The 26,724-nt window shown below is 40.6% G+C and overlaps 2 protein-coding genes across 3 annotated transcripts; one reads left to right on the forward strand and one right to left on the reverse strand.

Moving 5' to 3' along the window:
• Positions 1-4,128: 4,128 nt before the first annotated feature.
• Positions 4,129-25,115, forward strand: mettl21ep.L. 2 transcript variants are annotated; one of them, XM_041582400.1, is made up of 6 exons: positions 4,129-4,396; positions 16,353-16,389; positions 17,243-17,323; positions 19,283-19,443; positions 20,687-20,804; positions 24,645-25,115. In XM_041582400.1, the coding sequence occupies exons 3-6, from the start codon at positions 17,260-17,262 to the stop codon at positions 25,055-25,057; spliced, it is 756 nt and encodes a 251-aa protein (XP_041438334.1). In that variant the 5' UTR covers positions 4,129-4,396; positions 16,353-16,389; positions 17,243-17,259; the 3' UTR covers positions 25,058-25,115. The 2 variants fall into 2 exon arrangements, with proteins under 2 accessions (XP_041438334.1, XP_018102704.1); XM_018247215.2 differs by lacking the exon at positions 16,353-16,389.
• Positions 7,948-10,365, reverse strand: LOC121400027. Its single transcript, XM_041582401.1, has 2 exons — positions 9,329-10,365; positions 7,948-8,687 (listed from the first exon to the last, which is right to left on the reverse strand). The coding sequence occupies exons 1-2, from the start codon at positions 9,945-9,947 to the stop codon at positions 8,659-8,661; spliced, it is 648 nt and encodes a 215-aa protein (XP_041438335.1). The 5' UTR covers positions 9,948-10,365; the 3' UTR covers positions 7,948-8,658.
• Positions 25,116-26,724: the final 1,609 nt, after the last annotated feature.

Here is a 26,724-nt window from a genome sequence, read left to right on the forward strand (position 1 = left end):
ACTTTTTAGGGTTAGTTTTCACCTCCACCGCAATTAACTCTTCATTTCTTTTCTTAGCCTTCCGGATTGCTGATTTACAACAATTCAAAAACTATTAAAAGAAATAAAATAATGAAGACCAATTAAAAAGTTGCTTAGAATTGGCCATTCTATAACTTATTAAAACTAACTTAAAGGTGAACCACCTCTTTATGTTTTTGTTTTTTTTTATAACCCACACTGTATAACTCTGCAACTGTTTCTCAGATAAAAATCTGATTCCTAACTGGACCATAATATGAGCAAATCGTGTTTGTTTTACGGATGTTAACTTCAGCTTAAGTCGTTTTATTTCATTGTGTTGCATTTTATGTCTTACTTGTGCACACATAAATGGAATGTAAAAACTTGTATTTTTGTGAGTAAATGAGGCCAACTAGTTCTTTTTACCTTGTCTGTATGTTTTGTTTTGTCTGTTAGTATGCAAAGCACCAAGCTCCAATATGAACCATATATTCCCAGGGCTGATGATGCCCTTTACATCTGTAAGAGCATTTTTTGGAACCCGTACCCGCAACCTGCAATCCGCGACCCGCTGACCATCAAGAATCAGGAAGTGCTGTCATCTAAAGTAGGCATGGTCAGAAAAAAAGGAGTAAAACAGGAAGCGCTGTCATTGTAAACCGGAAGTGACATCATCGCAAGTGGACGTGATAAGAAAAAAGGAGTAAAAATCGCTACTGAGAAGACCCACGGCCCAACCCGCAGAACCGCCGGCCTGCATCTATACCCGCACCCACAACTTCTACCCGCAACCCACAGGGTACCGCAAGTTTTTTGCGGGTAACCCGCAGGTACCCAACCTGCTGCAGGACTCTTCTGTGAACTACCATGCCAACCATATGTCAGAATAGCAGTCACATTGTTATGACCCAGTTTATAAAATATGTTGGCAGCACTCAGATGATCTTCCAAAGCATTATACGCTTTGTTTTCAAGAACATCGTTTGCTTGTCTCACATGGCCAGTGCTTGTGGAGCTGTAAGGCAAAAGGATATTAAAAAAGTCATTATAACACTGACTGCAGATACTGTACATGAATACACAATTTGGACATTAATGGACATAATTATTTAGGTTCCATTTTAACAATTATTGTGGTAATGCCAATACAATTTCATTCATTTTACTCCACCCTCTTTTGTGGGGGTGATGTTTCAAAAGTAGCTAGATATGGGGGGGAGTGTAGATGCAACAGATATAACTGCTGTATCACTCTTTTCCAGGGAGATACAATATAGCCTAACGACACACAAGTGTAGGTCCCCCCTTTTTATTAGATACAAAGTTGGAAATACAATGAGGCAGATTCATTAAAGGGCGAAGTGACTAACGGTAGCGAAAATTCACCAGCGTGACGTCATTCCGTTACTTCGCCGATTTACTAACGGGCGCAGGTGTAATTTCGCTAGCGAAGGAGATAGACTCTAGTGGTAATTCGCTCTTTCACGCCTGGTGATGTCTCTGTCGAAGGGATGTAACTACTCAAATTCACTAAGATGCGGATTTTACTGAACGTTACCTCTTGCGCCAGACTTGCCTTCACCACCTCAGACCAGGTGATGTGCAATAGAGTAGATAGGACTTCCTCAAAAAATAGTTTAACATTTTTATAAGTCCCAAAAAACGCTGGCGACATTTTTTCAGGGTGATAGGCTGCAAAAGAGCGTACATTTTTTCTGGGGTACCTGGCTTCCCCCCTACATTTTCCAGCATATGGCACATAAACTATACACTGGGCTCATGTGTAGGGCAATATAACAACTCTATTTTGTTTTATTAAGGTTCCCTGGGCTTGTGTAATGTAATGTATTGGCTGCAACATATATGTCCATTCAACTTTAACTTCCCACCGTATGCAAATTCGCCAACGCTAGCGCAACTTCGCTTCTCTTGCCACAGTAACGCTAGTGCTACTTTGCCAGCATTCGGCGCCCTAGACGCAACTTTGGATTTTAGTGAACTAGCGTTGTCCTTGCGAATTAACGCCTGGCGAAGTGTTGCGGTGAGCTAAGCGGACGCTAGCGCACATTTGTCACTTAATGAATCTGCCCCAATTAATCTTGGTAAAAGCACCATTTGCCACAAGCCAGAATACTGACACTAACTCTTGTTCTCTACACTTTACTCCATCAAGAGCGCCACACTTACTCCGTTTTTCCTCTGATACTTTTGGATGGCGCTTTAGGTAATGAAATACTTGACGTGCAAAAAGGGGGGGATCTTTGCCCTCTGTCTACACCTTGGGCAACTTATGTGACGGGAAGCACAGCTGGCAGAATCCCCTGTCCATGAGCATAGAAGGTTGTGCTTAGACTATCTTCTCCATTCTGTTGTATGGAGACTCATCTGCTGGGGGAGGAAACACAGATATCCATGAAGGATAGGTGTCCTCTTCTTCTTTAAAAGGCCAACAAGAGCTAAATAGGGATTTTCCCTTAATGATAATACAGTTGTGGCTGATAAGATGTTATTTGAGATATGGCATGTACAGTCTGTGAGTAATGAACCAGTATCCCAAAGAATACAGCTTTTATAAATCCTACAAATAAGCATCTGACATCTATTTTAATGCAGTCGTTACAGTATTTGGTTCTTTTGTAAGACTCCCTATTACTGCAGTCTGGGTGAGCAAGGTGATTCAAGATGAGTGGCTTCCTGGATGGTCTCCATAGTAACCTCCCTTGGAGAGAGCAGGTTACCTGAGCTTCTAAAATAATGGATGTTAACAATTATTTGGGAAATGGCTTGATATTTTTCAAGCTACGACCAGGAGTTCTGCCATAGCTATGGCAGGCTGCCTTTTGGTTGCATAACTGGGCTGCCAGTCTTGGCTCAATGAAATCACCAATGCATACAGGCAAGCGTTTGTGTGGAGAGGGACTTGAAAAAATTATTTTTCAAACAATTTGCGAATAGAACCCTTCTGTCACAATCCAAACTCTACGCTACACTCTTGGGTACTGTTTTGTTTCTCTGGTGTTCTTTTAAAACTTGTTTTTTAAAAATGTGTCAGCCATTTACCTGCTTCCAAAAGTATCAAGGACAGTAAATACTTTTTTTATGTATATTAAACTCCCATTCTTGCGCATCTATTCTGTCAAGATCAAAAGATCTTCCAGAACTTTGTCAAGTGACTGAAGGTGTCTGACACTGTGTTGGGAGGTATTACAATAGGGCCACTGACTTCAGGAATTCATCATTGAGGAAGATAAGCTGGAATTTCAGACCATTCCCTCAGAGTGATTATTTCAATTCTGGGTTTCATAAAGAAAGCCCAAAAGAAAAGCTTTCTTTGAGACATTGAGAGAATTTTTTTAAATTGTCAATTATGTATTTGTTCCCTCAAAAAATTGTTTAGAAAGCTTCTGTTCAGATTAGGTCTCAAGTAATGGAAGAATGCTGTATGCAGGCTGTAGTTTCTCTGAACATGTAGGACAAGGTGCAGAGTAGAGTGCTGCTGGGGTACAAGTCAGTGCTATACTAAACACCTGCCATAGGATTCTGCTGCACCTCGTGACCCCTGGCACTACCTAGTCTGCGTGTATGTATACTCTTTGTGCTCCATTGTAAAGTGCTGCACCATAGGGCACAACCCAATGGCCAATACTGTATGTAAAGTGCAAAAAAACAAGGTGTTTTAACCTGTTTTTTTTTGTAAACTGCTTGTTGCTTCTTGCATGATTAATGAAACCAATGGCATCACCAAGCAGAAAGTAAAAAGCTGTAACAGCAGTAGTCTGTAACAGCTGATAAGGCACAAGCTGACGGAGGGAAGACATTATCTTTCTTATCTTATGCACAATTATCTAATATTTTACTATGTAACAATAACACAAAGCACGCTTCATACCAAACTATGAGGTATAATGACACTGGCTATGGCTCTGTTAAAAATAGCCCAGGGGATCATTCAAGGGCATCACGTTATAAAATGAAATGTATTTATGTGAAACACAATTAGTTGGAGATATACGGCACCTTTTATTGCAAAAGGAGGAAAAACCCTGTAGTAGGTTTGTACAATGAAACTCCCTAAAGAATATTACAATGTGGGATGATAATAAATGACTTTCCCAAACTAAATTCAGTGTAAGATCCATCCCATCAGCCCGTCCTACTCAGCCTTTTTCAAGGATTCTGTTCACACAGAAGAAATATGAGTGTCCCGGTCACAGCTGTTAGGAGTCATTAAGTCTCATCCCTCTGAAGAAAACCTTCCTGTCACATTACCAGTGCGAAACAGACTCAAATACATTCTCTGGCAGTGTGTGGAAGAAACGTCTAAAACCAAGTAACAATCCAGGGAATGTAGGGCTGTTCTTTCAGCCGGCTGACATCCTCCATTGTGGGCAAGGTAAAGTCATTGTCTTAATCTTCGCTCTATACTTGTGGCTTATATAAAGATTTAGCCTACTACTGCCACTGAAAGGAACAAATATTTTTGAATAGCTGGCAAGTTAAAATGGAACATTAAAATTAAAATGGCACTAACATCTGGAAACAAATGACTCCTGTGTGAAATGTGAAGGATCTGCAGCCTTGTATGTTTCAGCTAGTGTGTGTGTGCTAATAGAGAGGATTTGAAGGAAGGGGACACTAAATATAACCTCTTTCATTATTAAGGTGCAACCACAATAGAGAAGAGTGGCAGTAATTAACCAAAAGTGGTGTACAGTATTTATCCAGGAGGAACTGTCCTTCAACTTATCCATTTATCTCCAATCCTCTTTTTCTTTTTTAAGATATTTTCCCTTTTAAATGTTAGTGTTAAAATAAAATTATTTCTCTACATATGCACTTTCAAGTAGTACAGGTAAGAGATTCATTATATAGAAACCTATTATGCAGAAAGCTCCAAATTACAGAAAAGCCGTCTACCAAAGACACCATTTTATCCAAATAATTAAAATTTTTAAAAATGATTTATTTTTTTTAATGTAATAATAAAACAGTAGCTTGTACTTGATCCAAATTAAGATATAATTAATACTTATTGGAAGCAAAACCAGCCTAGCGGGGTTATTTAATGTTTACATGATTTTCTAGTAGACTTAAGGTATGGAGATCTAAATTACAGAAAGATCCATTATCCGGAAAACTCCAGGTCCCGAGCATTCTGGATAACAGGTCCCATACCTGTACAAAAAAAGTCAGTCATGCATGATATAAATATACTTTACTCTTAACGGCCCATTCTGAAATGATAATTTGTTATTCCATGGGATACAGGGGCATTTAAGTTGTTTACAGTAGAGGGGTATGGCTAATATAATTAAAAAAAAAAGTGCAGCATCGACATTGTGCCAACAGTCTAATTTCATAGTATTATTATAACTCTGAATCAGATGGGGTATGTGAAACATGAGATATGCCAGGCCAGCTAGCAGAGCAGAGAGATACATAACCTGAGAAAAGGGGGGTTTCCCTTAGGTGGTAAATATTGATGAATATGTTGTATAAGCTTTTTAATTTTCATCTCCCTAGAGTAGAAATAGAGAAACAAGAACAGAAATACATGTAAGCTATGCTGAGGCTAATAAGGGCTATCATCCTGTAGTGTCAATGCTCCCAGTATAGGGACTCAAGTGGTCAGGCTCTGGAACAGAAAGATCCCAGGAGTAATATACCTCTGTAAATGCTTTGCCTAGCACTGGGGATTATTTCACCAAGGCAGTGAGTACTACCACTGGGTGTTCTGTGAATAACAACTGAAGTACTTAAAGGGGACGTAAAGGCAAAAAAATAAAATCCCATTTTTACTTTCTTTAATGAAAATGAAACTTATCTCTAATATATTTTAATTCAAAAATGTATACGGTTTTTTTTATGAGACTGTATGCAGTGAAATTCACCCTTCGTTTTACTTGCTCTCACAGCTGCATTTAGGAAACTACAGATGGTCCCTAACTGCTGTGCAGGGGAACAATCATACTTTCAAATGACAGGGGGAGCCCCCCACCTTACTTCCCAGAACTCGAGCTGCCTTGTTTATTTCCCTGTAACAACTGTATAGATTTGTATCCACAGATCGAGTGCAGTCTGCATATTCTGATTATTAATCAGTCCTACTGTATCGGCTTCTATGGCAGATATAATCTGACTTGTGCTGTTTTGATAATTTATGACAATCCCTAAACTTAACCTCCCAACTGAAGGCCAGACCACACTGAGCATGTGCACAGTCTTGGTATTGCAAAGATGTTTAACAAAGTTACAAGATGACAGCTCCCTGCGCCAACTTTAAATGCATAAATCATTTGTTTAATTGGGCTTCTGGTGCAGTGAGTTCATGTTTATATTTATTATACAAAATACAGCATTTCTAAAATTATTCTATTTTATTTTAAAGCTGTATGATCTTGTACCATCTAAAGCAGCAACATCAAGAGAGATTGTGTAAAATCTGACCAATCAAGAGTTTTTATTTATTTATTTATTTATTTTTTTATTAACAATTTTTGCAGTTTACAATCATTCAGTGAAAGGAAAGAAAGAAAAGGGAGGAAAAAAAAAAGAGAGGGAAGGAGAGGAGACTGAGAGAGGAGACTGGAGACTGTGGATACTTTATGTCACAGCTAAATAGTAATAGGTTTCCCCTATTGTCAGGTGGTTTTAGGAGAAAAAAGTGTGTTCATACAGGTTCATCCTGTTGATTTCAGCTTGTATGTGTGCAAGATGCGGCAGGGGTAAACCATCCAGGGTAATTGGCATCTTAGGGATCCCCGTGTCCTGTTACTTACACTTTGAAAATAGACTCTATAATTTAGTGGAACCTATCAAGAACCCTTTAAAGCTTGGTCCTTCAAGCAGAAGCAGACTGGGAATGTGTACAAGAATATATCTTCCCTTGCATGCCATTAATTTTGAAGGTGCTATGCAAAATATCCCAACCAAGATGGAGGTGATAGCCATAATTCCAAATTGTCTCGCCAACAATGCTATACTTTACACTGGTGGTTGGCACTCTGCAACCCGCTCAATTTCCAGCTGTTTCAGACCATTCCTTACGAAAACTGACCCCTATCAATCCCTATTCACAATTGCATCTAGCAGCCTTGTGGCTGAAATTACAAACCATTTGCTGTTTTTGGTTTGTTTTTTTTTGTGCAAATTAAGCCATAAATATATGTGGGCTATTTTTGAGAGCACTGTAAATTGCCCAGAGTTGTACTTATGCTGCTTCACTTTATCACTGCACTCCTTCTCACCTCCACTGTCAGATCAGAGCGCCCTTGGGAAAGTCATGGATCTGCCCAAGATGTATATGTGTACAGCATTATATAAAATTATATTGTGCATATATATATATATATATATATATATATATATATATATATATATATATCAAAACAAAGTGGAGTGGAGTGTGCACCGGTCTGTGACTTAGTCCACTCAAGGACACAATGTATAAAAAACAAAATAAAGTCCAGACAACTTATCTTGTGAAGAAAACGAAAATTCTTTATCAAGCAAAAAATGCAAGAATATGCAACGTTTCGAAGCTCCCGCTTCTTTGTCAAGCAATCTAGTATACAATGTTCACACATCCTTAAAAAGGTTACAGCCGTAGACACACCCCCCTAGGGGGTGGTACAAATTAAACACAAATTAGTATATAGTATTTAACCCATTTGGGCATTATACATAGAAACAATCATAGAATTACTTAAATATGTCATACAAGATACACAAGCAATCTGTGTTACAAAGTATATGCTGAAAATATCACATTAATTCAAGGATGCATTTATGTCCCAACCTCTATTCTATATATGCCATAACCTCACTATATAAAGGCATGCAAGTCATACTCTCTGTTTAACCCTTTAGGGTATAATGTCTGCAAAGTATGTATCCAAAATTTCTCTCGTTTCTGGAGTTGTAGGAGTCTATTGACCCCCCGACGTGGGGGGGCAATAGATTCCAACACAAGGAATCTGAGGGTTGCTACAGAATGTCGCGCCGAATGAAAATGAGCTGGAACTGGTAATTTGAGTACTTCCTTTCGAATTGTGGACTTATGCTGACTAATGCGATCACGTATGGGTTGAATTGTTTCACCAATGTAAGCTAAGCCACATGGGCATTTGAGCATGTAGACTACATACTCTGTATCGCATGTAAAATGTCCTCGTAGCTCAAATTTCCTCCCTGTTTGTGGGTGAGTGAACATATTGGTGCGAATCACACTGGAACATTGATTGCACCTCCCACATGGAAACATACCATTCTTTAAGGGGCCCAAAACCCTCTGTGCCTGAACCTTCTGGGTACCAAGGTCAGCCTTGACCAATCTATCTCTTAGGTTCCGTGTACGTTTATATGATAACAGTGGTGGTTCCTGAAAATCAGGAATAGTAGGATAGGCTTTACGTAATAAGGGCCAGTGCTTGTAAATAATGTGATGAATTTTACGAGTACACGGATGATATGTATGTACAAATGGTATGCGTGTTTTTTTAGATATATCACGTGTTCTGTCCTGTATGATAGAGGTGCGATCCAATTCCTTCACTCTGGCTACCTCCTGATCAAGTATCTGTCTGGGATAGCCCCTCTGTGTAAACTTCATGGTCATCTCATCCAAACGTGTATTGAGCTGTTCCTCCTCTGTAACTATGCGCTTAACACGCAACATTTGAGATCTGGGGAGAGAGGAAATGTTAGCCCTCGGGTGTGCACTGTCAAAGCATAATAAGTTGTTGCGATCTGTAGATTTGACATATAGGTCCGTGTATAGTTGTCTGCCCTTGCGATACACACTGGTATCTAGAAATGTCACTCTTTCCTCACTATGAGTGAGGGTAAATCCTATAGTGGGAACACGTGTCTATATGTAATTTGAACTCCAAGAGGGATCCAACGTCACCCCCCCATAATACCAACAAATCATCGATATAGCGCCACCATCTTAAACAATGTTTTTTGTATAATTCATTGTTGTAGACAAAATTGTGTTAAAAGTAATTCATAAATATGTTGGCATAGGTGGGGGCGACGTTGGATCCCATAGCGGTCCCCTGCACTTGCAGAAAAAAAGTATCTTGAAACAAGAAATAATTCTTATGCAAAACCAGGGCCAGTAGTTCCATGAAAAGGTTAATCTCCGCCGTATTGTACTGTGTACCCTCGAGGGTTAATCGTACTGCCTGTGAGCCCAAATCATGCGGAATTGAAGTGTACAGGCTATTAACATCAAATGCTGCCAATAGCACAGTACCTTCTCCCAAGTCTATATCCCCAATTAGGCGTAAAAAATGAGATGTATCTTTAACATATGACTCACCACACTGGACAAAAGGCGCTAGTACTTTATCCAAAAAGATTGATAACGGGGATAAGACCGAATTAACGCCGGCCACTATGGGACGTCCTGGAGGGGATTGAAGATTCTTGTGTATCTTGGGGAGGGTGTAGAGCACTGGTATACATGGAAATTCTTTTGTAAGGTAATCCTTCAAACTATCAGTCACTACACCCTGTTCATGATAGCGAGACAATACTTCAGATATTAAGCCAGTAATTTCATCAGTGGGATCTTTATCAAGCTGTATATAGGTATCTCTATTACTCAATTGGCTCAATATCTCCTGTATATAGTATTCCCTATCCAAGATAACCAATGCTCCCCCCTTATCAGCTGGTTTGTATATCACATCTTTATCTCCCATCAACACTTTAAGGGACTCCCGTTCAATTTGAGTTAAGTTGTTATTATACCGCATATTTCTAAGCCCCTTAGGATCTTGTATGAACTGATTAATATCCCTAGACATAAGGGATATAACAGTTTCCACTGGATGAAAAGAAGTAGGGGGAAGGTATTTGCTCTTTTTATACAAATCAAATTGTTGTGGAGTTAATGCTCCAATATCAGCCTTAGTCCCTCTAACTTCTTTATCCATGAACTGAACTTTTAAACGTAAGAGTCTATAGAACCTTTGCAGGTCAATGTCCAGCGAAAAGGTATCCAGCTTAGAGGATGGACAAAAAGATAAACCCTTCTGTAACAAATTCAGTTCAGATTGTGACAGTACCTTTTTAGAGATGTTAATCACGATTGAAGTCCCTTCTTGGGTGCCGCCTTGTGAGTGACCCTCGTCTGTCGTGGTTTGGTCGCAGCTGCCGCGCCGGGTTCTGGGGCGCCTCCTTCGCGTTCCCCGCTGCTTGAGGGAGCGCTGTCGTCGCCTAAAAAAGCAAAAGATCCGGAGGAATCCGATGCGCGTTGCGAGGATGTCTCCCCTGAACTACTGCGTCCGGCCTCCTGCCGTCCCTCGCGGCGTGCCCCTCGTGGCACCCGTGCCTGTGTCTTGCGACCCCGGAAGTAGGAGGGAGTGGTGTATCTTGTATGACATATTTAAGTAATTCTATGATTGTTTCTATGTATAATGCCCAAATGGGTTAAATACTATATACTAATTTGTGTTTAATTTGTACCACCCCCTAGGGGTGTGTGTCTACGGCTGTAACCTTTTTAAGGATGTGTGAACATTGTATACTAGATTGCTTGACAAAGAAGCGGGAGCTTCGAAACGTTGCATATTCTTGCATTTTTTGCTTGATAAAGAATTTTCGTTTTCTTCACAAGATAAGTTGTCTGGACTTTATTTTGTTTTTTATATATATATATATATATATATATATATTTTGTGGGGAATAGCTCAAAGCAGCAGGTAGGGCTCAGGTAAAACAGTTCTTACAGAGGAGACAGGAGGCTTAGGTTTGCAACAAAAGTGAAACAGGCTCCTGCCTTGGTTTTTATTGTTCAAACCGGACAACTTAAACAGGCACAATTTCGTGCTATAACAGTCAAATAATAAGGAAAACCTCACCGGTTTGCAGTGTTACAGTCCTTAGGAAAGTTCCTTGCGGTGGTAACAAACATTTGCCATTTTGAGTTGCAGTCAAACACACAGTTTGTTCACAAAACACTTCACAGCGTGTGGTCAGAAGTTCTCTCTGACTCCCCAGTACAACACACTCCCACTCCCCGCCAGGCTCCCTTAAACAGCCCCACCTGCGGACTAATTGGGCAGCATACTGAACTATCCTTGCTCCAGGGTCCTAACCTGTCTTACCCTGGAGATTTAAAGGAGCCAATACCTCAGGCTGGGTGCTATATACCTCCCATCATATACAGGCAGCCTATTGGGACATAGCTCTTTGTCACATACCTCCCCCCTCTGTTCGAACCCGGGGTTTCGGACACCATTAGCCACCATACAGTGGACCCTTGACAAGGCATCTGCATTACCCTGCAGTTTGCCTGCTCGGTGTTCCACTGTAAAATTGAAATTCTGCAAGGAAAGGAACCAACGTGTGACCCTTGCATTTCTTTCTTTTGCCTGTGACATCCAGGTTAAGGGAGAGTGGTCCGTAATGAGCACAAACTGGCGGCCCAGAAGGTAGTACCGCAAAGCTTCCAGTGCCCATTTAATTGCTAAGCACTCCCGCTCAACAATACTATAATTTTTTTCTGCAGGGGTCAACTTCCTGCTCAAGTAGACCACTGGATGCTCTTCTTCCCCAACTAACTGTGACAATACCGCACCTAATCCAACACCAGAGGCATCAGTTTGCACAACAAATTTCTCTTTGAAGTCTGGTGCGACCAACACTGGATCTTGGCATAAAACCACTTTCAAATCTTGGAATGCCTCCTCTGCTTCTGGACCCCACTTAATCATTGTGGACCCTTTCCCTTTGGTCAGGTCGGTCAAAGGAGCAGCCCTACTTGCAAAATTTGGAATGAATCTGCGATAATAGCCCACCATACCAAGAAAAGTACGAACCTGCTTTTTAGTGAGTGGCTGGGGCCAGTCTTTAATTGCCTCCACCTTGTTCACTTGAGGCTTGATAACACCTCTCCCTATAGTGTACCCCAGATAACGGGCTTCTTCCAAACCTAGGGCACATTTCTTGGGATTTGCCGTCAGGCCTGCTTCTCTAATGGAATTTAGGACGGCCTGTACTCTGGGGAGGTGACTTTGCCAATCCCTGCTAAAAATGACCACGTCATCCAAATAAGCAGAGGCAAAATGTTGATGAGGTCTAAGAATTTGGTCCATCATTCTTTGAAACGTGGCTGGGGCCCCCTGGAGGCCAAATGGCATATGAACATACTGGAAGAGCCCTTGTGGGGTAGAAAAGGCTGTTTTCTCCCTAGCTGTTTCTGACATTGGTACCTGCCAATACCCTCTAGTTAGGTCAAGAGTTGTTATGTACCTAGCAGGACCTAGTCGTTCAATCAACTCGTCAACCCTAGGCATAGGGTAAGCATCAAACTTTGAGACTTCATTTACCTTCCTGAAGTCATTGCAAAATCGTATAGACCCATCTGGTTTAGGAACAAGCACAATGGGACTATTCCACTCACTTACAGACTTCTCAATTACCCCCAAATCCAGCATCCTCTGCACTTCCTCGTCCACTGCCTGTCTACGGGCCTCTGGGATCCGATAGGGCTTAAGGCGGACCCGAACCTGAGGATCAGTAATGACATCATGTTTTATCAAATTTGTACAACCTGGTATGTCAGAAAACACCTCAGTGTTTCTTTGCAGAAACTCCCTGACTTCTTGCTTTTGTGGCTCTGACAAGGTTTCAGCTATTTTCACCTTTTGTATACCGTCCTGGGTAGGAGGAAGGGGTTGAATTATAGCCGTGAGGACTTCTCTGTCCTTCCAGGGTTTTATTAAGTTTACGTGGTAAAGCTGTTCTTTCTTCCTTTTATTTGGTTGGTAAACTTTATAGTTCACCTCACCTATTTTCTCGATTATTTCATACGGGCCCTGCCACTTAGCCAGGAACTTGCTCTCAACTGTTGGGACAAGAACCAATACTCGGTCCCCAGGGTTGAAAGTTCGAACCTTAGCTGAACGGTTGTAAACCCGACTCTGGGCCTCCTGTGCTTGCTGCATGTGTTCCCTGACTATGGGCATGACTGCAGCAATTCTATCCTGCATGAGGGTAACATGTTCCAGCACACTCTTATGGGGTGTTACCTCTTGCTCCCAGGTCTCTTTTGCTACATCCAAGAGACCCCTGGGATGACGACCATACAATAGCTCAAAGGGCGAAAAACCTGTGGATGACTGGGGCACCTCTCTAATGGCGAACATAAGGTATGGCAGGAGACAGTCCCAATCCCTCCCATCCTTATCTACCACCTTCTTTAACATGTTTTTCAGGGTTTTGTTAAAGCGCTCTACCAACCCATCAGTCTGGGGGTGATAAACAGAAGTTCTTAACTGTTTAATTTTCAAGAGCTTACATAGTTCCTTCATAACCCGAGACATAAAGGGTGTACCCTGGTCTGTGAAGACTTCTTTAGGAATGCCAGTGCGGGTAAACATATAGAACAGCTCTTTAGCAATATTTTTGGAGGCTGTGTTTCTTAAAGGGACTGCCTCAGGATACCGCGTAGCATAATCCATAACTACGAGAATATACTGATGGCCCCGAGCTGACTTAACCAGTGGCCCTACCAAGTCCATTGCAATTCTTTCAAATGGGACCTCAATGATAGGCAATGGCACTAGAGGGCTACGGAAGTGAGGTACCGGGGCAGACAGTTGGCATTCTGGGCAAGAGTCACAATACCCCTTCACCTCCGCAAATATACCGGGCCAATAAAACCTTTGTAAAATTCGCTGTTGGGTTTTCTCCTGACGTAGGTGACCACCCAGGGGGTGAGTGTGGGCCAGGTCCAAGACCATTCGCCTATAGGGCTGGGGCACTAACAACTGCTCTACCACCCCCCCTTGGACTTTGTCAACCCGATACAGTAAATCTTGACTGACAGAAAAATGAGGGAATACACTCTCAGCACCAGGTTCCTGAGGTTCACCATTAATTACCTTAACATTTTCCCAGGCCCTATTCAGTGTAGGGTCCCTCATTTGGGCTGTTCCAAAGTTAACCCGAGAGACCTCCAAATCTGGCATATCGGATGCTTCGGAGGGCTCCAAGGGCAACTCTGTTTCACCTGCTAGTACCTCTAGGGGAAAATTATCTGCTTCAAGCATGGTCTCCCCTTCAGTTACTACCTCTGAGTTAGGTTTACAAACCCCTGGTGCATCCTTAGGAATCCCTTTCTCAGACCCCTGTGGAGAACCTTCCTTTCCCCAGAGCTTCCAAAAGAGGGGAAAGTCTCGTCCCAAAATTACACTATGCATCAAAACAGAGGAAACACCCACTTCATGACATGCAGTACCAGTAACAGTTTCAAATGTCACTATAGCAGTGGGATAACTTTTACAGTCTCCATGAATACAGAGCACCCCAAGATTACGTTCATTAACTTGGTCTGGGCTTACCAAACTGGCGTGCACCATTGTCACTAAGCTCCCGGAATCCAACAGAGCTTGAACAGACTTTCCACCCACCTTTACCACCGCCATATGCAAGTCAGTGTCTGCGCTGCACGCAGGGTGAGCAAACAACGACACCTGCTGAGCCGAGTGACAATCCATGGGCTCTGCAGGTAGTGGGCACCTGGCAGCAACATGACCCCACTCATTACATCGCCAGCATTGCACTTGGCCTCGACCCTTGGTTGGAGGGGACAGCTGAGGTTTGTCAGCTCCTTTAGACCATTCTATAGCCTTTTGGTCAGCCCCAGTATCCTGAGGCAACGAATCACTGGCTTTTCCTGGGGACCTTGCAGATGGACGTTTTGTGGCTGGCTTGCGGTGTTGTGGAAACGATCCTAAGTTGTCCTCTGCGGCAATATAACGTTCCACCATTTCCACCAGGTGATCGGCTGTCTGGGGATCTGCATGACTCACCCATCTCCTCAAGGATGGCGGAAGAGCTCTCAGAAAGCGATCCACAGTGACCCTTTCCACGATTTGAGGAGCTGACAGGGATTCTGGCTGCAGCCACTTTTTCACAAGATGAATTAAGTCATACATCTGGGCACGGGGAGACCTCTCTTGCTGGTATGACCACTTGTGCACCCGTTGAGCTCGCACGGCTGAGGTGACACCCAAGCGGTGGAGTATCTCCATTTTTAACTTGTCATAGTCTTTGGCATCGGCTATGGTCAAATCAAAGTATGCCTTTTGCGAATCCCCAGTCAGAAAAGGCGCTACCAGACCTGCCCACTGGGACTTGGGCCAAGACTCCCTCTCGGCAGTCCTTTCAAAAGTATGCAGATATGCCTCAACATCATCATGTGGCGTCATCTTTTGCAGAAAACGACTGGCCTTAATGGAGCTATCTGTGCTAGGGGTCCCACTTGACACATTGCACCTCAGTGCAGCCATCTGCTGTACCACATCCGTCAATAGTTGTCGATCAGCCTCACCCGCCTTTGCTAATGCTGCCAGTTGGGCTGCAAGCAAACGATTAGTCTCTTGCTGGGTGGCCATACTCTCCCTCTGGATGGCATTGGTCTCTTGCTGACTAGCATTGACTTTGGCCAGCTGCAACACAAGTTCCTCCATGTTGTTGAACTACAACTCCCACAGTCTGCAGCAGATAGCACTGGCCTTTTACCAATGGCTGTCCTATTATGCTCACTGTCTCTCTGTTGCCCGCATCCGAAACACCATTTGTGGGGAATAGCTCAAAGCAGCCGGTAGGGCTCAGGTAAAACAGTTCTTACAGAGGAGACAGGAGGCTTAGGTTTGCAACAAAAGTGAAACAGGCTCCTGCCTTGGTTTTTATTGTTCAAACCGGACAACTTAAACAGGCACAATTTCGTGCTATAACAGTCAAATAATAAGGAAAACCTCACCGGTTTGCAGTGTTACAGTCCTTAGGAAAGTTCCTTGCGGTGGTAACAAACATTTGCCATTTTGAGTTGCAGTCAAACACACAGTTTGTTCACAAAACACTTCACAGCGTGTGGTCAGAAGTTCTCTCTGACTCCCCAGTACAACACACTCCCACTCCCCGCCAGGCTCCCTTAAACAGCCCCACCTGCGGACTAATTGGGCAGCATACTGAACTATCCTTGCTCCAGGGTCCTAACCTGTCTTACCCTGGAGATTTAAAGGAGCCAATACCTCAGGCTGGGTGCTATATACCTCCCATCATATACAGGCAGCCTATTGGGACATAGCTCTTTGTCACAATATATATATATATATATATATATATATATATAAAAATATATATATATATATATATATATACATACATATACAGTATATATATATATATATATATATATATATATATATATATAGTAAGTGATTGTACCTTATTGTATGTAAGAAATAAACATCTAACAATGGTGCATGAGCATTTCATTTTTTCTTGCAATGAGGAGTTGTTTATTGGTATTTTAATCTTTGTGACAGATCCACCTGTGCTTATGACAGAGCCATCTGTACTTGGGTAAGAAATTAAACCTGGGCTGTTAGGGGACATCAAAGGCATACTGTTGGGTTATCTATAAATAGATCTACATTTTTTAACAAGTTCATTAATTATTTGAAAATGTAACATACCATTTTCAGGTGCATTTTGGATACTGACCATTAATCCAAAGGGCAAAGGGTGGGGTAAAATCTTTCAGACTGGACCATGGATCCAAATGGCTGTTAAGTCTATTTAAAGGGTTGTTCACCTTTAAATTAACTTTTAGCATGATGTAGTAGAGAGTGATTGCTAGGGTCCAATCAACAATAATGCATTTATTTGAATAAGAGACTGGAATATGAATAGGAGAGGCCTGAATAGAAAGATGAGTAATAAAAAGTTGCAATAACAATAACATTTGTAGCCTCACAGAGCATTTGTTTTTAGATGGATGGGGTCAGCCCTATTTGAAAGCTGGAAAGAGACAGAAGAAAAGGGTCAAATAGTTAAAAAAACGATAAAAACCCCTAACAATCCCTAACAATGGAGACTAAATTAAAAAGTTGCTTAGAATGGGCCATTCAATAACATACTAAAAGTTAACTTAAAAGGTGAACCGCCATTTAAAGTATTCATATGAATCATTTCCTATAGGTAATGTACAGTATACTCTATAGGCCATGTTATGTGCATTGCTTGGATTGCTATCTGCCTATGTACAAGAGAGGTTTCCTTGGAGCGTCTAACCATCGCCCCCTTGTTTTTATTTTGCAGGGGTTTAAAAGTGAAAATTAGGCTTTGAGTTAAACATTAAAAATAATCCTTTATTCAGCACAATGGTGAATTCATTTCAGAGCAGGACTTATATCTGATTTTGTTTTTCTTACAGGGAACTACTAGACTTGAATGAATGAGCATAGAGAATTTGGAAGTTACTTAAAACGTCCATCACAAATGGCAGGAGAGAACGGTAGGATATTTTTTAAGCAACGACCAGCACATTCTAATTATATGATAGTTATATTCTATTCTTTTATTGTTTTATATAAAAATCAGTATTAGACATATTAAAAATGTTGCAAATTTTCATTTGAGCTGCAGTTTCGAAGGAAGACCCTTTTCTGATCATGGAGAACAAAAACCATAATTTTTGCAATACCTTTTAATTAATCATAACACAGGTCAAAAACATGTTTAGGAAAAATACATTTCTTTTTTCCAGTTAATTGATACTCTTGTATAGAAGTAATACCTGGTAGGTAATACTAATACCTTATTCCTTAAAATTGCAGTCAGGTAGCACTTGCTCCCTAAGACATGGCACAATATGAAGACATCAAGCAGTGTTAGGGTGACTCCCTGTAACAGAAAGGTTAATTTCTAGAAAATACCATTTTCATGAGACCAGCACAGAAGTAGCAATTGGTTTTTACTGTTGTCCATAAAACTCTGGGTCCCTATTGTACAACAAGGAGCAAAGCATTGTTAGATACCAAGCTTTAGACACTGAAGAACCTTTACAACATGCCCTTGCTAGAGTATGTTTTACTTTTTATGGTACAGCAATTAGTACACTTTTCACTAACCTATGCAAAGGTGAGACACAGCATTAGTATCTATGCAAAAGACAATAGTCATTATTTCAGCAGTGTGCACTTTATATCCACTTGCCTCCTAATAATTAAACTGTAATGCAGCCGACCACAAAATCAGAAAAACACATACATTCAACAGAAGAACTGATAAAAACATATATGTGTAGGGATGTGAAAATTTAGACACCCTCACATATTATTGACAGGCACATCCCTAGTAATATGAACGCCTAAATGGGTCCTAATGGGGACCTTGTGCTTATGTAACCCCTGTAGTTCTCGCAGTGTACACTAGATGGCACTGTGTCATAGTGTAAAGGTCTTGGGAACCATGCGGCCTGGGTCCATTACTTTAGCCCAGTGATCCCCAACCAGTAGCTCGCGAGCAACATGTTGCTCTCCAACCCCTTGGATGTTGCTCTCTGTGTCCTGAAAGCAGAAGCTTATTTTTGAATTCCAGGCTTGGAAGTAAGTTTTAATTGCATAAAAACTAAGTATAGTACCAAGTAGAGCCTCTTGTATGCTGCCAGTCCACATAGGGGCAACCAAAGAGCCAATCACAGCCCTTATTTGGCACCCAAGGGACTATTGTATGCTTGTGTTGCTCTCCAACTCTTTTTACATTTGAATGTGGCTCACGGGTAAAAAAAAGGTTGGGGACCCCTGCTTAGCCCAACCAAGCAGGCTGGAAGGGAATGTGTAGTGTGATTCTAGGAGCAGAGGCCCTAGTAAATAGATAGCATACTCTTTTATAGATCACTCTAAGAGTTATAGTGAGGTTATTTAGTTGAGCAGCTCAAGGCTCTGCCGAGGATATTAGAGGGATTAAGATCCCAGGGTATTACTGACCAAGAGTATCGACAAAGTGTTGAGACTAGGGATGATAGGAATTCCCCCAGATGCCACTTAAAGAGATCCTGGAAACTGGGCAATACCTTCTAACGAGCTGCATAACCCTCTGCTGATGTGTCCCTGGCCTGCAGGGATTCAGCCTATACTGGTACTGTGAGTATATGCTACCTTTATGCTATCTGTGTTCTAAGCTCCATTGTGGATTTGTGCTATTGTAAATAAATATTGTTCATGGTTAAGCATAAAAGAACCTCTGACACCCAATTCTTGTGCATTGGCACACGGTTACAGTTACACTACACCCTGCCTCCACCCCGCTGCGAGGGCTTACCCCTGAGTAAAGAGAGTTTCATATGTGGTTCCACGCCACATGGAAAGTAGCTAAAATTGACCACAGTAGTGTCAGTTTACTATAGCGCTACATATGCATTACAAAAAGTAGCTTCTCGTTTGTGATACCTCTTTTTTTCATGTATTTGCAGAAAACTGGACCAAAGAAGAACTGATTGTTTCTTCCATCCTGGGCCGGCGCTTTGTTCCTGCAAGTTTAACAAGTGTGGCCTGGGAAAGTTTTAAATTCCTTGAAGAAGAAATAAAAATTGTTGAATCCACAGACCTCTATGGAGCTACAGTGTGGCCTTCTGTATGTTTATGCCATTATGTAATGTAGTCTTTTAATGCTTTGCTTGCATATCTAGATTCAGCCAATATAGCATGTATTCATGTGATACAGCCAGTTGTATTTATTCCAACTTATACGTTCTAAGCTATGTGAGCCGGTCTAGTCTTAGGAACAAATAATTCCTGCAAACCTTGTTTTAATAAATGAGCTTCAGTGTTTTCACCTATATAAAAATAATGTATGGCTCAAACAATTTGCACATAGAAATTAAGTATGCTTCAGTTATTAGACACATTTGTAGTACTGTTAAAGTAGCAATATAGCTTAAATAATTATAGATTTTTGGTTAGAATGGCAGCGATGAAACCCATTTAAAGGGGTGGTTCATCTTAAAGTTGACTTTCAGCATGTTATAGAATGGTACAAGCTATGGATCTTACTTTTTCTTTGTTATAGTTTTTTATTTATTTGCCTTTTCTTCTTTCCAGCTTTTAAACGGGGGTCAATGAGCCCTTCTAAAAAAACAAATGCTCTGTAAGGCTACAAATGTATTGTTATTACTACTTTTTATTACTCATCTTTCCATTCAGTACCTCTCCTATTCATATTCCAGTCTCTTATTCAAATCAATGCATGGTTTCTGGTTGAACCCTAGCTACATGATGGCTGAAACTGGAAACAGGAGAGCTTCTGAATAAAAATCTATAATATTTTCCTTAGAGCGCAGACCAATTAATGTAAAGTGAGAGTATTTGTTAGGCTGGTTAATCAGACTGGAATCTACAAAACACATGAATGCAAAATAGAGTCAGCGAAAAAACATACATAATCAATTGACGATTCGCAAAGGATCATAAATCAGCCGCCAACTGTATGCAGTGAAATCATCCATTTTGTCACATAAGGAGACTTTGACCAGTACCATTATTATTCATGCTTGATTACTGTATATGTTACTTTATTTCACATAAGTAAGTTGGATTCATTTAAAGGTACTTTAAGGACACTTGTGGGAGGGGTTAGTTTGACTTTAAAATGAATACTTGTGTGTATGCCATGCCACATAACTTTTAAAGCTAGATATGTTATTGTATATGCAACAATAAAACAAATTCCAGGTGAATAACTAATGGCAAATATTCTACTTCCAAGTCAAATGCCTTAAATTGTGGTTAGCAGAGGCCTAGGAGTCTTGTGAAAGGTCACTTCCCTGTTGTCCCAGATTAACTAACTGTTCTTCATTTATTATCTTCCCTGTTCACAGGCACTTGTATTGTGCTACTATTTGGAAAGGCATGGAAAACAGTTATGTCTAGAAAACAAACATGTAATTGAGATTGGAGCTGGAACTGGCCTAGCATCAATAGTAGCTTGCCTCCTAGGTAAGTGGTCTGACTATGGCTAAAATTGGCATACTGTACATGTTTAATTCTGGGCATTATCAGTCAATAATAAACTTTATTCACCAGGGCCGTGTCATTCCCTTAGACTTGATGTCCTAATCCTAAAGTCTATTAGGATGTCTTATATGTTGTATATATTAGCTGCAATTTTCATTGCGAGCCTTTTTTTTTTTTGCAAAATGATCCCATTGTGTATATCAGCCTCCATTTCTGCTATTCCTTTCTCAAAGTTTCTGGGCTTGCCTGAGGGTGAGTTTACTTATCAGAGCAAAGCAAGTACCCCAAAGACTTGGTTCAGCTTGACTGCCTCTCTATTCTGGCTTTATAGCTCTCCAAGGCCACTTATTCTTATTTATACTCCTTTCCCCTTTAAATGTTGTTTGCAAATATACGAAACACAATTTAAGGATAGGAAATATTGCATTTTGTTTAATTTCATATTGTTATAGACATATTTCTTTAGTCCCACTGTATTGTCTATCTAGAGTCTAGACACACCATTAAATTGTGAAGATGTCCTCCCAAATAAAAATAGCTTCTTACCATATAAGCATAACCAATGGTAGTACAAAATATTGGGATCCCATATTTCCATGGGAGAGAGGGAGCTCACATCTGCATTCCCCAAATTATGTGTGAAAGCTTTTCTCAGCAGCTATTTTGGTCATATGTCTATCTATAAAATGACAACTAAACTTAGAGAAATACTCTATCTATCTATCTATCTATCTATTCATTGTGCTCTGATTTGGATAATATAGTGAAATATTAAGATAAAAAGCACGCTTGGACTAATTCTGATGTTTGTATTATTATATTATTTATTCACCGTAGGACACTTTTCCATTTCCCCTCTAATCAGCTTTTAAATTACAGACTAAAATATATAATACACGTTTTGATCATTATTGCATCCCCTGAGAAAAGCTGGCCCAGTTATTTAATAATTGCTATTAACATGTTCCTGCTTGTCACTTGCCACACAAAAGAAATGTTTGTATTGTAGACTACCATAGAATGCACATGGCCAGCAAAGTCATATGCAGACACATGGGCAGAGGGTGATTTGTTTGTTTGCTAAAATGAAAAAACGCCAGCGCTAATCACACGCAGCGATTCGTTTTCTGAAGTCGCCCAAAGTTTCCTCATGAGGCAACTTCGGAAAACGAATCGCCGCGTGTGATTAGTGCCGACGTTTTTTCATTTTAGCCGGCGCAGAGTGAGGGAAGGCATTTGGGGAGATCTCCTCAAAACGCCCAGTGTGGCCCCTAAAGGGGTGGTTCACCTTTAAGTTAACTTTTAGCATGTTATAGAATGGCCCAGTCTACAGAACTTTTCAATTAGTTCACTATTTATTGGTTCACTATTTAAGAGCCTTCAACTCTTTTCAGCTTTCAAATGGGGGTCAGTGAACCCATCTAAAAACAAATGCTCTGTAAGGCTACAAATGTATTGTTATTGCAGCTTTTTATTATTCATCTTTCTATTCAGGGTCCTCTCCTATTCATATTCCAGTCTCTTATTCAAAGCAATGAATAGTTGCTAGGGTAATTTGGACCCGAGCAACCGGATTGCTAAAATTGCTGGAGAGCTGCTGAGTAAAAAGTTAAACAACTGAAAAACCACAAATAAAAAATTAAAACAAATTGCAAATTGTCTCAGAATATCACACATCAGGCATCCCCAACCTTTTTTACCTGTGAGCAACATTCAAATGTAAAAGGAAATGGGGAGCAACACAAGCATGAATAATGTTCCTGGCTGTGTCCATAAGGGCTGTGATTGGCCATTTGGTGCCCCTATATGGACTGGCAGCCTACAGGAGGCCCATTTTGGTAGTATACTTGGTTTTTATACAACCAAAACTTGCCTACAAGCCAGGAATTAAAAAATAAGCTCCTGCTTTGAGGCCACGGGGAGCGACATACAAGGGGTCGGAGAGTAACATGTTGCTCACGAGCCACTGGTTGGGGACCACTGCTCTATATCATACTAAAATTTCAAAGGTGAACAACCCCTTTAATGCTGAGAGCTGAAAAGTATAAACTGATGGGCCTCTGAAGCATGAAGTCCTAGGTAAATTAGCCTAAATGAATTTAGTTGTATAGTTTTAATACAGGTATGGGATCTGTTATCCAGAATGTTCGGGATTTGGGGTTTTCCGTATAAGAGTCTGCCTGTAATATGGATCTCCATAACCTAAGTCAACAAAAAATCATTTAAACATTAATTAAACCAATAGGATTGTTTTGCATCCAGTTAGGATTCATCATATCTTAGTTGGGATCAAGTACAAAGGTACTGTTTTATTACTACAAAGAAAAAGGAAATCATTTTTAAAGTTTTGAATTATTTGATTATAATGGCATCTATGGGAGATAGCCTTTCTGTAATTCAGAGCTTTCTGCAAAACAAGTTTCTGGATAACACATACTATACATGTAGTTTAGCCCCAGCGTTATCTCCTGTACAATATACTATTAGAGAAATAAGTCATGGCATCACCATAATATTATACATCGAGGGTAGTGAGTGCTACACTCCAAGTGCATTTTAGTGAGAAGCAATTGTAAGTACAGGTATGGGATCTGTTATCCAGAATGCTTGGGACCTGGGGTATTCTGCATAAGGAGTCTATGGAAGATGACCTTCCTGTAATTCGGATAATGGGTTTCCCAGATAATGGATCCTGTACCTGTGGGCACTGGCCATGTGTGGGTTGAGACTTATAATAGACCTATTTTCACTGAGACCCAAGCAGTACACCACAAGCCCAAAATGAAATACAGGGTTTACAATAGCCCTCTGGCATTCCCCGGATTGCTACTCCAGACCTGGCAAGCAGTTGATACTGACACCCTTAGCACATTATTTAAAGCGAAGCAGTGGATACTGGCACCATAAGCATGATATTGCATTTTGCAAATTTTTCGCTGTTTCTTTTCCGTTTTGCAAAAATTTCGGCAAATCAAAATGGTACAGATTCACTCATCACTAACCTAGTATGGTACACCCTACTCACATTCTATTTCTCAGAGCTAACTGCTTTTCTGTTGTATCACTCTTATTTCCATGTCTCTCCAGCTTTCCTCTACCTTTGCTTTTACTGTTTCTTAACATTTCAACGTTTTTTCTTTTCTTTTCTTCTTGTCTTCTCACATCTGCTTCATTAAAATGAATATGGATAAAAATGACATATTTTATATACTGAACTTATTACACCAACCTAAAGTTTCAGCTTCTCAATAGCAGCGATGATCCAGAAATTCAAACTTGTCACAGGGGGTCACCATCTTGGAAAGTGTCTGCGACACTCACATGCTCAGTGGGCTCTGAGCAGCTGTTGAGAAGCTAAGCTTAGGGGTTGTTGCAAATTATAAAACAGAAAATGAGGTTTGTCTGTAATATAAGATGATGCTACAAGGCTGATTATTAAATTCTGATGCTAGTTGCACTGGTTTCTGTACTGCCATGTAGAAATTATCTGTATTAATTACTAATCAGCCTTATATTGTGACATTTATATTCTATGTGTACTGTATATTGTAAGTTGGTCCCTAAGCTCAGTAAGTGACAGTAGCACAGAGCATGTGCAGTGAATCAGCAGAAAAGAAGATGGGGAGCTACTGGGGCATCTTTGGAGACACAGATCTTTACTGCTAAATGGTTGTGGTTGCCTTGGGCTGGTACAGATGCCCAAAACATAACGTACAACATTTCTACCCTACTTCTTTAGTTAAGCTTTAGTTCTCTTTTAAACTGTATTATACTTACAGAGCTCCAGGTAATCAGTCCCTATTTCTACATTCCCTTTTCTAGGAGCACGGGTAACTGCAACGGATCTGAAGGAGCTTGTTGGAAACCTTCAGTACAACATTACTCATAACACAAAACAGAAATGCAAATACCCTCCTCAAGTTAAAGAGCTGACCTGGGGACACGAGTTAGACAAAACATTTCCAAAATTGTCCGTAACATTTGATTATATCCTCGCGGCTGATGTTGTTTACCATCACTCTTATTTGGAGGAGCTTCTAGCAACATTTGATCACTTGTGTCAGGATAATACCACAATCCTCTGGGTCATGAGATTTCGAGAACAAAGCACAAGACTGACAAATGAATTTCTGGCTAAGTTTCAGAAATTGTTTGATATGGATGTTATCTATGACTTTCCCAGTCTGGACATAAAACTTTACAGAGCTGTCAGATGCTGCAGGAAAATAGTCTAACGGCAAAGTTTTTTATTTATATATTTAAGTATTAAATAAAAAATATTTATGAATCTAATAGAGGTGGTTTTTCTTGAATATATTTGTTTGCTTTTATTTTATAAGTTCTTGTAAGGTGGTTATAACATACACTAAATTCATAAAAATTGGCTGATTATTAACTAGATTTTGGCAACCCTTTGCCTATTTTATAGCATAACCACTAATGCTTTTTAAAACCCATAAATAATTCTCTCTAGAGAACAAACTTGGATATATATTTTAGCAGGCTTGGTCTTGTCTTATTTAATGTGAATATGTACCTACAGGGATCTCTAATTACTAATACAAATGTATTTGTTAAACAGAGTTTAGCACTGAAATATTAGAAACTGACACATTCCTTTGTCTAACTGCTAACACCCATCACTCTCACTAGCCGCGAAAAAATGCTGCTAACAGGGTTACACCGTATCCCTTCACCTAAAATCTCTGTGATGCTTCTGTCAAGCTGTTGGGAAAATGCACTAAGCTGTGATAAGCTGGTGAGTTTATTTCTGACAGCGATGGTCTTGTCCAGGTGCAGAACAGAACTGAATTATGTAAACTTAAAATTTGCGTCAAAACAATTATTTGTGGAATAATTGGGAAAATTCAGTTCCATTAGAGCATATCTCATGGTTTATCTGAAACTGCCAGTGAAGTCTAAGTAAAAATCTAGAATTATCCATTGGGCCAGGAGAGCAGCCAATGTTTACTCATTTCCACTACACCTGTTGCCCTGGGTCTGTTGCATCATCCCAGCAACATTATTGATTGGGTGGGGTCAGCCAGTTAGGGCCGACTCTTCCCTCTAAAAGCCCAGCCCTCCTCACAGCTGGTGCCTGAGCATTGGCTTTGCTTCTGAGAACTGTGACAAGTGCCCTAGTTTCCCTGCTCTGGCTCCTGATTCCTGCTTCCACCTTGCATTGTTCCTGACTTGCTCCTTGCACCTACTCCTGTTTCCACTCCTGCTCCAGTCCTGTTCTTGTTTCTGTTCCTGTTCTAGTCCTGCACCTTGACCTGTTCCAGACTTCGCCCACACCATCCTGCTCCAGTCCTCCACCTGCTCTGTTCCAGTGCTCTGTTCCACTCGAGTCTGTCTTTGAGTCTACACCCACTCTGTCCCAATACAGTCTGTCTTTGAGTCTACACCTGCTCTGTCCCACTCCAGCCTGTCTTTGATTCTTAGGCTCTTAGCCACAATCCTGTTCCTGATCTTCAGCCTCTCCCTTCTCAGTTCCTGAGGGTCATTAGTAGCTCCACGCCTGAAGGACTCATTCCTAGAATCCTTAAAAATCCCCTTACATTGATATATTGTTTTTAATGTATGATTCTTGATAACTTTTGTGCTTCTTCCCCATCTTGCACATTCCCCATCTTTTAAGCCTCTACATTTGGCATTATCCATATAGGTTTTTATGCTGCTGTCCTGTTGACCAAATTCTAGCTCTAGTCTTCACAAACAGAACTTAATATTTTAAAGAGTATTTGAAGGAAGATTGATTACTATGAAGCATGGTGTTTAGTCTGTAAGAATTGGATAAACTGTTGCAGCTGCTGTTCCTTGTGGTGTTCATGTCGAAATTGGAAAGTTACCAGGTGTTTTTAAACTGTAATCTTAAGACTTTTTGGGAGGACTGACTCAG

Source organism: Xenopus laevis, chromosome 2L (genome assembly GCF_017654675.1).
Source record: "Xenopus laevis strain J_2021 chromosome 2L, Xenopus_laevis_v10.1, whole genome shotgun sequence".
NCBI lineage: Eukaryota > Metazoa > Chordata > Amphibia > Anura > Pipidae > Xenopus > Xenopus laevis.